The sequence below is a fragment of the Kogia breviceps genome, chromosome 14, assembly GCF_026419965.1.
Source record: "Kogia breviceps isolate mKogBre1 chromosome 14, mKogBre1 haplotype 1, whole genome shotgun sequence".
In the NCBI taxonomy this organism is placed as follows: domain Eukaryota; kingdom Metazoa; phylum Chordata; class Mammalia; order Artiodactyla; family Physeteridae; genus Kogia; species Kogia breviceps.
This window is the reverse complement of record NC_081323.1, coordinates 65298534-65311107: the sequence shown is the minus strand read 5'-3', so window position 1 is coordinate 65311107 and position 12574 is coordinate 65298534. Positions and strand designations below refer to the sequence as shown.

General features: G+C 40.6%; 1 protein-coding gene across 4 annotated transcripts in view; it reads right to left on the bottom strand.

Annotated features, from left to right (window-relative positions):
* Window positions 1–435: 435 nt before the first annotated feature.
* RRN3 (RRN3 homolog, RNA polymerase I transcription factor) overlaps window positions 436–12574 on the bottom strand; it is a 30360-nt gene continuing 18221 nt past the window's right edge. For all 4 annotated transcript variants that reach the window (XM_059038328.2, XM_059038329.2, XM_067012802.1 and 1 more), the window contains 7 exons: window positions 12179–12309; window positions 10025–10155; window positions 8887–9071; window positions 7501–7609; window positions 4285–4437; window positions 3223–3310; window positions 436–2319 (listed from right to left, as the gene is read on the bottom strand). In XM_059038328.2, the coding sequence (XP_058894311.1) occupies window positions 2158–2319; window positions 3223–3310; window positions 4285–4437; window positions 7501–7609; window positions 8887–9071; window positions 10025–10155; window positions 12179–12309 (959 nt within the window). In that variant the 3' untranslated portion in view covers window positions 436–2157. The remainder of the gene's footprint in view (window positions 2320–3222; window positions 3311–4284; window positions 4438–7500; window positions 7610–8886; window positions 9072–10024; window positions 10156–12178; window positions 12310–12574) is intronic.

Here is a 12574-nt window from a genome sequence, read left to right as displayed (position 1 = left end):
CTCATTAAAGAAGACCTGCCCATAGCAGACAAACAAAATGATGGACCCGGGAACTCCTACCCCAGTTGAAAACCTGCTTTTGAGTAAGAGGGATAGGAAAATCCTGTTTTCATATATAATTCCCAAGGAGATTAAACAACTTTTTTTTTTTTTTGCACAGATGTTCCTTAAAAGCATGTAACTTTTTGGAAGTGTTTGTTTTCCTTGGACCAGTTGGGTGTGAGCAAGGAAAGTCACTGACACTTCAGATGCACCTGGAAGCCATTCTCATCACCAGTGTGCAATTATTTTTGAGTACTTGCAATCACACTGGCAATACTTTTGCCTCTTTAATAAAGTATCAATTAAGTCTCAGTTGCAGTTTTCTATTGCAAAACGGTGCTTTAATACAGTAGATCAATAAATATAAAATAAAAAAAACACAGGAGTCAAAAAAACATTTACATGAGAAGCTTCTTTATTGGGGTACCTCCCTTCATTGGCATAAGGACAAAAGTTCCAGATTAACCACATCACTGTTTTATTTTCACAGTATTTTTTTTTCTCAAACTCCTTTGAAATTTTAGACTTATGTGTCTAAATACTTTTACATTAAAACTACTTCTCAACTCACAAAGAACCCACATACTGTTAATTTCTATGGACACATTTTCAATTACTCATTTTATCCACTATACAAAAATCCCATCTTTTTGTCAGTTAAAAAAACAGAGAACCTAAAGGCTCTCAAACGACTTTCCACCAAGTCACCAAAAGAAAATCACCAATACCCAAAACTTTTTAAAACAATAAAAATTTCTATTTTCCAAAAACGTATTTATAGACTGAAATTCAAACTCTACATTGCCATCAATGTGAATATATGAGCATACAAAGGCCTAGGAAAGAGAAAGTATTTCATTACAAAATATTTGTGATCAAGAAAATATCACTTGCCTTTAAATAAAGAATAGGAAAGTGGCAGAAAAATAAATATATTTAAAGGTGTCCATTTTCACAAATAACAAGTACACAAAGAATGAAGCTAAAATATGCAGGAGCTTCAAAATGACTAGCAGCACTTGCACAAATTTATTATACAGCGAGGTTGTTTAGACTCCTCTCTCTCAGTGTTTAGTTCTAAAAATACAAAAAGAGCCTCGCCAGAGGAGGATTTCACTGAGCTGGAATCCATGGTACGAACAGCCAGTAGACAGGGACGGTAGCTGTAACCCTGACCTACTGTTGCTAACAAAACCATTCCACAAAATAACCTAAAATGCCCTCTCTTCCCCTACTTTTGGACAAAGAAATTCTCAATGACCAATATTACATTCCACTACAAGTAGTTCCAGTTATGACAGCACTTCTGGGAGCGGCAGGGTAAAACACTGTGAGCTGTGTTTTATAAAAGTCCAACCCCACTTCAGTCAATGTGAATTACATTTACCTGGAACTCCTTTTTTCTTTTAAACCCATTTTTACACTCACAAATGTATGATGTGCCTGATTCTGTTTCTCTAAATCCTCTCTCGTCCCTCTAGGCTTTTATTGGTTTCTGAAGTCCCTGGAGATCTCCTTCAGTGCCAGCACCTGCAGCATCCAGGACCAGCCCTGGCCACCTCCCCACACTTTCCTGCTATCTTCTCTGCACCCCACTGAAACCCCGGAACACAAATACAGTTACAGCAGAGGGGAAACAGCATATCCAAAAGAAAACTCATTCTGAAGACTTCAAAGAGTGTCCTTGAGGATTTTTCAGTGAAAAGATATCGTATCAACAAAGTCCTGTAATTATGGCTCTGACAAAAACCTCGTTAAAAATGCAATCTGCTAAAATAGGCTGTTGCTGATATTAAAAATTTCACAATAATTATGTCAAAAAGCTGTGACAAAAAAATGTATACATTAAACAAACGAGCCAAGCCTTCAACACTTATCATCAACTCCACCGTAAAATATTGCACATGATATTCTGTCTTTTCCTTTTGTCTGTACAGGAGCAAAACAGAAAAAACAAAAACAAAACAAAAAAAACCCAACCATGTCTGTTCAGACATCAGAGTAAGTCTAACTTGAAAGTGAGATGCCCGAAGCAAGTATTAGCTCTAGTTCAACGCAATGCTCAAACAGTTATGAACCTTGGTACCGAAGGGCACGATGGGAGGGATGGCAGTCTCAGTCACAAATCCTTGTGATCGTGGGGGACTGGTCTGGCAGGTATAAAACAGGTGGGGAGCCCACACTGCTTGAAGGACTGCGGAAATGCGCATCAAAGGAGCTCGGTGTAATCCCAGTCTCACCTTTCAAAAAATCATCTTCTTCATCTTCCACCACCTCCTGCACAAAGAACAGAGATTACCAACAAGATCACAAGTGGCCGTTTGAAATGCTTTCAAGAATCCCTTTTCTCAGGAATGTGCTACTTCTGGAAAGACAAAGGTAAAGGAAAAGAATCTTAATTTCGAATGCTTCCCAATGCACACTTCTTTATTATGAACCATCCGCACAACTGCTCATCACACGTTGTGAGTGTTTGTTTAAAGTCTGAGATTTTTTTTTTTTTAACAGATTTTAAGCTCAAGGAGGGCAGGTAACATGATATGTCATTCTTGCTCAATCTAACATAATGTGAATGAATGAATGAATGACCATCCTCCTCGAACGCAAAATTTAAAGAAAGAATAAAACTATAAAGAGCTTTCCAGTGATTACTTACGAAAAAGAAGACAGGCACATTAGAGCTGACTTTCAGTACAGAAATGAATATGCCACAAAGAAACAAATGGTGACATTTTTTATTATTGGATTCTAATTTTCTGCTTTGGCAGAAATAGCTGCCTCAGCTCCATGGCCACACACTGGAGGACATGCTGCAGACCTGCATCCTCACCACCTATTCATGAAAACCTACAAAATTAATGTTAACTTCTGGGAACATAACAGTAAGCAAATTTGAGACTGTTACTTGGTGGTAACGATCAAGTGGCAGAGATCTAAATGTGTTAAGCCGATTTTTAATTACCCTTCACTTCCCAAAGTCAGCATGTGAAGTGTCTGGTTTGAACAATTCATTAAAAAACAAACACTGTTCTCGTAAGAACATAACCTGGGCTTGGAATTCTGAAAAGGCAGAATGAACAAATGTAGTATTTTTCAAGTGTAACATTGCTATTAACCATTTGACTGTGCTCTGTAACCACACAGGAGATTCCCAGAAAGTATGCTGAATCATCAATTTACCTTTTTAATGGGTTTCTTAAACTCCTGAAGCTCTTCTGCATTCATGTCTTCCCATACCTGATAAAGAGGATCAATGAAATTCTTTGACCTGTCAAGAAGATCAGGTTTCAAAATCAAATTAAATACTACAGCAAAGGTCACCACATATTTAACTCTTTTCTCACAAGACCCATTACCCAAAATGAAGAAGTAAAAACTATCGCTCAAATAATAATAGTGTCCAAAAATATCCTATGTAGGTTCTGTAACTAATGGGGCTCCTTCTTTGTAAGAGTTCATCCACTCACGTAGATAGAGTATTACACCAACTGTTTCTCAACTTTTCATTTTCAAGTGAAATTACTTCTCAACTTTGCAAAGATTAATAACAGTGAGTTATAGTATGTCCAAACGAAGGTGGAATTATATTATTCTGGAAATTCCTTTTTAATATTCCTACAGTCATTTACTAAAAACAAATCTGGTTAAAAAGACTAATCTGGTTTCAGTCAACCAAGACTTGGGGGACCAGATAATCCCAAATCATTGTGTTGTTAGTTACAAACTGTCATAAGCAGAAATCCCACTTCCTTATATATATATATACATTTGAAGTTAAGACTGGCCTGGGGGTTTATCAGAACTACCCATCCAGATAAATCATTTGGCATTTGCTTATCCTGTGCAACAGTATGGGATGTGGTCTCTAGAAGAAGGAACAAGTCATCTGGCATAAATTTACGAGCCAAGAAAAGGCAGCATCCTCCCTATCCAGGTACCTCTATCCCCAGCCTCTTGTATTTTTAAACCAACAGGTTTCAAGAAAAACAAAAACGTCTTGGTGTCAATCTGGGCTCCTACTGAGGGAAAGACCTGCAAGCCCTCGTACGCCACGACCCTCAGCAGCCCTGAACAGGCTTCTCTACACTGGGCCTAGAAAACACGCAAGGAGGCCACGAGACCCTATCAACGGCCAGAAGGGCCACTCACCACAAAGAAACCCCAAATCCCGATCCTGGTAAAGGCACATACACACTGCATTTAAATTCACCATTGAAAGGTCGACTGTCTAAGTGTACCTACCTCTTCAATACACAAGGATCGAAGGGGAAGAAAGTGTCAAGTGGGTTCGTGCAGGTTTGCACTGAGTCCCCCCCAGCAGTGTTTCTGATAACTGGCAGCATCTGGCGGTTGTTCCTCTCAATGAGAGTGTAGCAGAAAACAAGCTGGTATTTGCTGTGGAATAAAACCAACACAGACAGAGGCATTAATGTGCTGGAATTATTCTGCATGGACACACCAGTTCGTGTGTGACAACTACTCCGACTACATAGATCTTATTGAACATAACAACTACAAGAAAAAAAAGAAGATAAAGTAGAGTATGCTTTTAGGGTACAGTCCTCTGGGCCTACTATTTACAAGTTAGCTAAGGAGAAAGAAAATGTGCTATCACTTTAAGAATATGAGAGTGGGCTTAGATTACTAATTAGGCACAACTCACTAAAAATTAATGCATTCACGGTAATTCTTTTAGTTTACAGAATTATGTAGCTGTCTTTACTTATTTTTTTACTGTTTGTAAGAATAGTGGGTTGTGAAAAAGGGATTCAGGATTCACTGAGAGAGGATATGGGCTGTTGGTGGAGACACTTGGCTGTTGAAGACACTAAGGAGGGTACTAAGGGAGAGCCATGGGGTTTACTGAATCACGACCTCAGAAAAGGGTAAAGAAAAGAAAAGGCATAGTGAGTGAAAACAGTTAAATGGACAGAAAAACTTGTGATAAAAACCAACAGGGGGGCTTCCCTGGTGGCGCAGTGGTTGGGAGTCTGCCTGCCGATGCAGGGGACACGGGTTCGAGCCCTGGTCCGGGAGGATCCCGCATGCCGCGGAGCGGCTAGGCCCGTGAGCCACAACTACTGAGCCTGCGCATGTGGAGCCTGTGCTCTGCAACAAGAGAGACCACGATAGTGAGAGGCCTGCGCACAGCGATGAAGAGTGGCCCCCGCTTGCCACAGCTAGAGAAAGCCCTCGCACAGAAACGAAGACCCAGCACAGCAAAAATAAATAAATTAATAAACTCCTATCCCCAACATCTTCTTTAAAAAAAAAAAAAAGAAAGAAACCAATAGGACCAGGACTTCCCTGATGGCACAGTGGTTAAGAATCCACCTACCAATGCAGGGGACATAGGTTCGAACCCTGGTCCGGGAAGATCCCACATGCCACGGAGCAACTAAGGCCATGCGCCGCAACTACTGAGCCTGCTGCACTCTAGAGCCTGCGAGCCACAACTACTGAAGCCTGCGTGCCTAGAGCCTGTGTTCCGCAACGAGAAGCCCCCGCAATGACAAGCCCTTGCACTGCAACAAAGAGTAGCCCCCGCTCGTCGCAACTAGAGAAAGCCCATGCGCAGCAACGAGGACCCAACGCAGCCAAAAATTAATTAATTAATTAATTAACAACAACAACAACAAAGCCCAACAGGACCATATGTTGTCAATCTCCCTGGTGGTTATGACTTAGGAACTTCAAAAATCATTCACTGGGCCACTTCTTTGAAAGGAAGATTTAGCTCACCTTTGCCAACTCTCCTCCTCCCACCCTCCCTCCCACGGTACTCATTCAGGTATCTGTTCTCAGGCTCTCAGGTCACTACTGCTATTTTAAGCACCATATGTTCATTTCTGTTCCATTAGCCAACGATCACATTTGACTCTTGGTGTTAAATGGCCAAACCACACTGGAGTACTTTGCAATATCCGGTAAAAGTGAAGATGTGCACCTCCTACAGCCCAGCAACTGCACTTCCGGGTGACAGAAGTATGTGCCTGTGTACCAGGACACACACACAACCATGCACCCACACTGAAAAAGGAAGACAGCTTAAATCCCAACCAAGAATCGATGTTTTAAAATTATGAGAACATGGCGGGGGGCCAGCCTCCGGTGGAGGCGGAAGCTTAGCCCCGCCCAGCCCTGCTCCGGGATGCCTGCCCCCTACTCCCTACCCTACTCCACCCTGTTAGTTTTGTAAAAACTGAAGAACTTTGAAGAAAATAAAAAATAAAAAAATAAAATAATGAGAATTACACAGCAGTCGAAATCAAAATACAGCTATAAGAGTCAATACAGCAGAAGCAGTAACTACAGAATGATACATAAATTCCTTGACACGACCTTTATTTCGACCTCTTGCTCTCAACCTCACGTCTTACTCCTAACGTCCGTGCTAATCCCAAACCCAGATCTAGAGCCTCTCTGGCCAGTCTGCTCCTCAACTGCAGCCCTCCCACCCCATGAATATTCTACAGGCAGCTGCCTCTGCTGTGCTCCATCCATCCTACTCTTCCAGCTGCTTCCTATCTTCCCGCGATGTGCTGGAAACATCCACCCACTGAACACCGTTGCTTGTTGGTTTCTTATCTTAATTCTTTACTACCATTTTTGAGATCTGAGGGAGAGAGAATACCTTGAACTAGATGGCCAGCAAAGGAAAAACAGGCCTGCTGAATGAGAGCGACAAGATGTCTAAAGGGGACTGAGGGATGCAGAAATTATTCTTATCTTCTAATAGCTCAATCTGTTAAAGATTTTAAACTATGATCCTGCCCTCAATATCATGATAAGATACCCAAGATCTCCAATTCACTTTCTACGTGAAGCAAAATAATTCAGTGAATGCTTACGAAGGAGCCGGCCTGCCGGCATTCAAACCTTAGCTCTGCCACAGTCTAGCCATGACTCCACACAAGTCATTCAATCTCTCTGTGCCCCCCATCTCGCCATTTATAAATAGGGATTAATAATACAGTCATAGGATTGTGTGAGGATTAAGTGAGTTCTATGCAGAGTGCTTATCAGAACTGTGCTGGGCACACAATAAATGCTATGCACATCAGCTGTAGCCACAAGGCCCTCAATGAACCAATTTCCTATTGTTGGATGTTTACGTCATGTCCAGTCTATTTTTATTACCATGAGAGTCATTCTAATAAACATCTGTGGTTTGTACCTCTCAGCTTGCGAGCTGCCTTATTTATTTCAAAGTGCCTAAGCTTCTGCTGAATTATCCTCCTTAGATTAAAAAGTAGTAGCAATTTCCAGTGCAACCAAGTATAAAAACAATACCTTCAATGCAGTGTTTTCCACAAGTACTGGGTTATTGGTTTTTAAATTTTTTTTGCTATTAATTTTGTTAAATAATTTCACAGAAATTTAACGGAATTTTACAATACTAATACTAACATAAATTCATTTGAAATAACTTCCACAAATAAAGCATAAATAACTTACTTTGTGATTGCAGCAAAAAAGTTAACTACCGAGGGCAGGCAAATCTTCAGAGGATTTAGCTGACTCATCACTATCCGTTCAAAATTTAGACTTTGAAGGTACCTCAAACCTTTGATTAAAAAAAAAAAAAAAAGACTTTTTTTAAAAAGGTACAAACACAATAGTCTAAGCAGCACTTATTATTTTATACAGTAAAAAAAACATTTAAAAAAGGTATTTGCACAAATGCTTTAAAGGTCCATGTAGACAGTCACACAGTGTAGAGCCCAAAGAATATCACTAGGCTTAACCATATGTATTTATGACCAAACCAACTTTTCTAAAGAAAAGAGTTTATTCTTTTAAAGATTCAGGAAGTAAACATACATTCCCAGTGGACAATAACCTTACATGACAATTTGGAACTCAGATATAAGCAACCTCAGCACATGTTGAGCGTACAGAGGGAAACAAAGACTGTGTGATGATTTCTGCTAAAAATCATGGATGGAATCATTAAGAAGCTGAGGCAACACAGTGATTCTCCATTCCTTAGAGGTAATGATTGTACAGTATGGCATTTCTCCTTCTTGAATTCCATATGTATACACACACACACACAAACACACACACAACATGTCAATCTGACAGCCAACCAAACCAAGACAGACTTACATGTCTTAAGTTATCAGTAAAGTTGAGCATGTTTTTCAAGTGTGCATTAGTTCTTTGTATTTCAGGGGGTTTTTTTGTTTGTTTGTTTATAAAAAACTATGGAGGTAGAAGGAAAAATTAGGTAGATACTACTGTCTTGGAACCGATAAATATACTTCTCTCCTATGTTAAAAAGAAAGACACCACACTTATTCACACTTATTCTAAGAGGCAAGCAAACCAACTTGTGCCTAAGTGTCTTTTGTTAGGAGATTCTTTGATGTATATTTTGATAAAAATTACTAAAAATGGCATAATGTGATAGCTTACAAGAAATAGGTCCTCTTTAACCAAGATGCTTACCATTTATTTATACCAAAAAAAGCAGTGATTTTACTTACTTTGTGATAAAACCTTGTCCTACTAGAGTTCATACAACTATCTTTAACCCCACATCTTTTTTTTCTTTTTTTTCTTTTTTTTTTTGTGGTATGCAGGCCTCTCACTTGTTGTGGTCTCTCCCGTTGCGGAGCACAGGCTCCGGACGCACAGGCTCAGCAGCCATGGCTCACGGGCCCAGCCGCTCCGCGGCATGTGGGATCCTCCCAGACCGGGGCACAAACCCGTGTCCCCTGCATCGGCAGGCAGATTCTCAACCACTGCGCCACCAGGGAAGCCCAAGCCCCACATCTTTTTAGAAGTGGGGCTTAAAAGGAAAATCCAGTTCATATCCATCAACCCCACATCACTGACCTTCCTTCAGGTTTCCACTTAAAAGCTGCCCGTGTCTAAAAACAAAAGTGTAGAACACAGCTTGGCAGGCTGAATAAAATGGTCCGTGGAGAGCAACGTCACAAAATGCCTTTGTTCCTGAATCCTGGTTATTAAGGTATACGTGCAGCCACTTAACCAAAAGATCTAGGCATGATTTTACAGTACTAGAGAGAAGAAAAATTCAAGTCAACTTCACTTGCTTCACAAAAAACCAGAATGACATAAGAACACACAATTGCCTCTCCTTACAAACTAAGAAAAGTCTGTCCATTAGCTTCTGTATCTATCACCCATGGGCACAGAGAAGCAAAGAAAGGAAAGAAAATGGTAGGCAGGTGTAAAGACAGCCTTCCAGTTACAAGCTGAAGCACATGGACCTCCTAGGAACAACAGGCAGGCCCCTAAGAATGCCTGAAGTCCCAAGAGCTGGAGAACAGTTTCTCCTCATCAACTCAGAAGGGCTTCTCCGATGGCCTCCCAGCCCTCTTGGGGGAATATGGCCAAAGAGCAGGGCATGTTTACCCACATCTTACAACAGAAAGACAGTCTGGTTGACTTCACCATTCCCTAAGGGGTTCTGATGAAATCCCATGGTCAACAATTTAGGACAGAACAGCCAGATAGCTTTTAGCTGTCAGGAAAGGGTTTTTTAATAGCATCCTTGTCCAAAGATATCTTCATGGATAACTAGAAGAAACAGGCCCAGAGCTGGCCTCCTAAATAGATCTATTACCTTTAAAAGGATTTTTTTCTTCAGCTTTAACAGATACAACTGATTCGGAATGCAAATGAAAAATGACAAACCTATAAAGAGAATCAAAACAGTATACAACACTGTACACCATCCATAAAGACAAATGGATCTTCATATTCAAGTGCAACCATACAGAAAAGATTACAAAAGCTTTTCATGTGAGGTTTTTACATTTTGAAAAGGAGACATTTTATTCTGAAATTGCCTCTCAGAAATATAAACATCTTGAATAGAGTGGGAGAACAGATTTTTTTTACTTTAAAGACAGACCAAAAAAATAAGGCAGATATTTCTCTGACTTGAGACACTACTATACTTTTTAAAGCATGATATGAAAAGCACTTGGAAAATTAGGTTACTTACATAAGAGGAACAAATTTAGCTCTTGCCAAAAAGCTTCCAATATAATTTGCAGCAGCTTGCCTGATGATAGCAGGATTATTTGGATCCTGCAATTTTTTCCACAGATGTTCCAAAAATGCTTCTGCAAATCCCTATAAAAAGAGAAGGTGTTGGTCTCATATTTTTTTTAATGCTTAAGATATTCTGGCGATCAGAATCCTAAGATTTTTAACTCACCAATATGAGAAAGTTCTAGTATCTCAGTTATACTGCTAGATAAATAATGAATACATTACCATGGTTCTTATTTTTAAAACACCTTGAGATAATACTATTAAAAACAAAAGGTGTTCCACAGCATTAAATAATTCAGTGGATCCCCAAACTAGCTGAGCATCAAAATCAACCCTACAGGGGCTTCCCTGGTGGAGCAGGGGTTAAGAATCCACCTGCCAATGTAGGGGACACAGGTTCGAGCCCTAGTCCAAGAAGATCCCACATGCTGCGGAGCAACTAAGCCCATGCACCACAACTACTGAGCCTGCACTCTAAAGCCCACAAGCTACAACTACTGAGCCTGTGTGCCACAACTACTGAAGTCTACGCGCCTAGAGCCTGTACTCTGCAACAAGAGAAGCCACCGCAATCAGAAGCCCATGCACCGCAGCAAAGAGTAGCCCCCGCCCACTGCAACTAGAGAAAGCCCGCGCACAGCAACCAAGACCCAACACAGCCAAAAAAAAAAAAAAGTCAACCCTACAGATTCAGGGCTTTGGAACCCTACAGATTTGTGACAGGGCTTTGGGATCCACCAATTTTTAAAGCTCTGTTAGCAGAAATTCTCTGGTGGTCCAGTAGTTAGGATATGGTGCTCTCACTGCTGGGGCCTGGGTTCTATCGCTGCTCAGGGAGCTAAGATCCCAAAAGCTAAATGGCGCAGCCAAGATAAATAAATAAATAAAGCTATGTAAGTGATTCTGATATTTAGCCATAACTGGAAACCAGTGATTAACCACGCTCACATGGGAACCCCTTCTGCAGTGCCTTTCAGACTGCACATATCAAACTTAACCAGAAATAGAAACTAAAGTATAGTCGGTGGGACTTCCCTGGTGGTCCAGTGGGTAAGACCCTGAGCTCTCAATGTAGGAGGCCCAGGTTCGATCCCTGGTCAGGGAACTAGATCCCGCACACATGCCCCAAATGAGACCGCATGCCTCAACTAAAAGATCCTGCATGCTGCAACAAAGACCCAGTGCAGCCAAAATAAATAAATAAATATTTTAAAATAAATAAATAAAGTATAGTTGGCATTTGACTAATTATGCTAATTGTAGGAAAAAAAAAGACCAGGGCTTCCCTGGTGGCGCAGTGGTTGAGAATCTGCCTGCCGATGCAGGGGTCACGGGTTCGTGCCCTGGTCCGGGAAGATCCCACATGCCGCGGAGCAACTAGGCCCGTGAGCCATGGCCACTAGGCCTGCGCGTCCGGAGCCTGTGCTCCGCAATGGGAGAGGCCACAGCAGTGAGAGGCCCGCATACCGCAAAAAAAAAAAAAAAAAAAAAAACAAAAAAACAGACCAATTCGCTTCTTTTCAACAAAGGATGCAACCTCCAACTTCTCCCAAATAGCACTTTTCAAAAGCTACTAACACATGCTTTGGGGCAGATTGAGTTTAACCTTCCTATCCATGACCAATACTCTCCTGGACTATTCTAGGAAGCTACAAAATAGTTGCAAAGAAGAGTCCTGTTCTTTTGTTTTGCTTTGTTCTCAAAATAGAAAAAGTCTAAAGTTTTAAAATCCTAGATTAAAAATTTAGTTTGGGCTAGTTAAGATCAACTGAAAGAAAACAAAGAAAATAAACAGTTAAATATCCCTTATGAGATTTTAATAAAGGCTTGAATTAAAGGGAAGGGCACCACCTAGTGGACCAAATGCAGAATGACATTTTCAGAACACTCAGCTTAAGCTGACAGGCAACAGCAATGCCCTCTGCTCCTTCTATCAGTTGGAAAGGGCTTGTTATTTCATCAGGGGCACTAAGTAAAATGAGCTCAAGACAAAGAAATACCTCATGGTCTCTCTTCCACACCTCCCTCCACCCCCCATTTTTTAAGGGAAAATTCTGGGCAAGAATAAAATAAGCTGCAATAATGTCAATGACATACTCACCAATTTAAAGCTACAGAGGTAAAACATGAAAAACTGCACATGGCAAGAGGCATGGGTGGGCAACAGGAGTTTGTCAAAGATGGTTATGAGATCTCGATATAAATCCTTTGTTTTGTTGTTATCAATTTTACCTACGAAGAAAATTTGGCATTTCAGTTTTATAAAGACATTATTTACAAGCTACCAGTTTCATTTACCAAATTTATAAAACACAAACACCATTAAGACATATATCATCTATTAAGCTATGGAGGGGTGGGGGGCAATGCCATCTTTATTTTGTACAGAGTTTTCCTTTTTAATTACAATAACCCAGCACTAGCAAGGAAGCAGGCTCTCAACTCATACACACTACTGTGATGCCACATATTGTAAAACTGCCATTTAGAAGCAGAA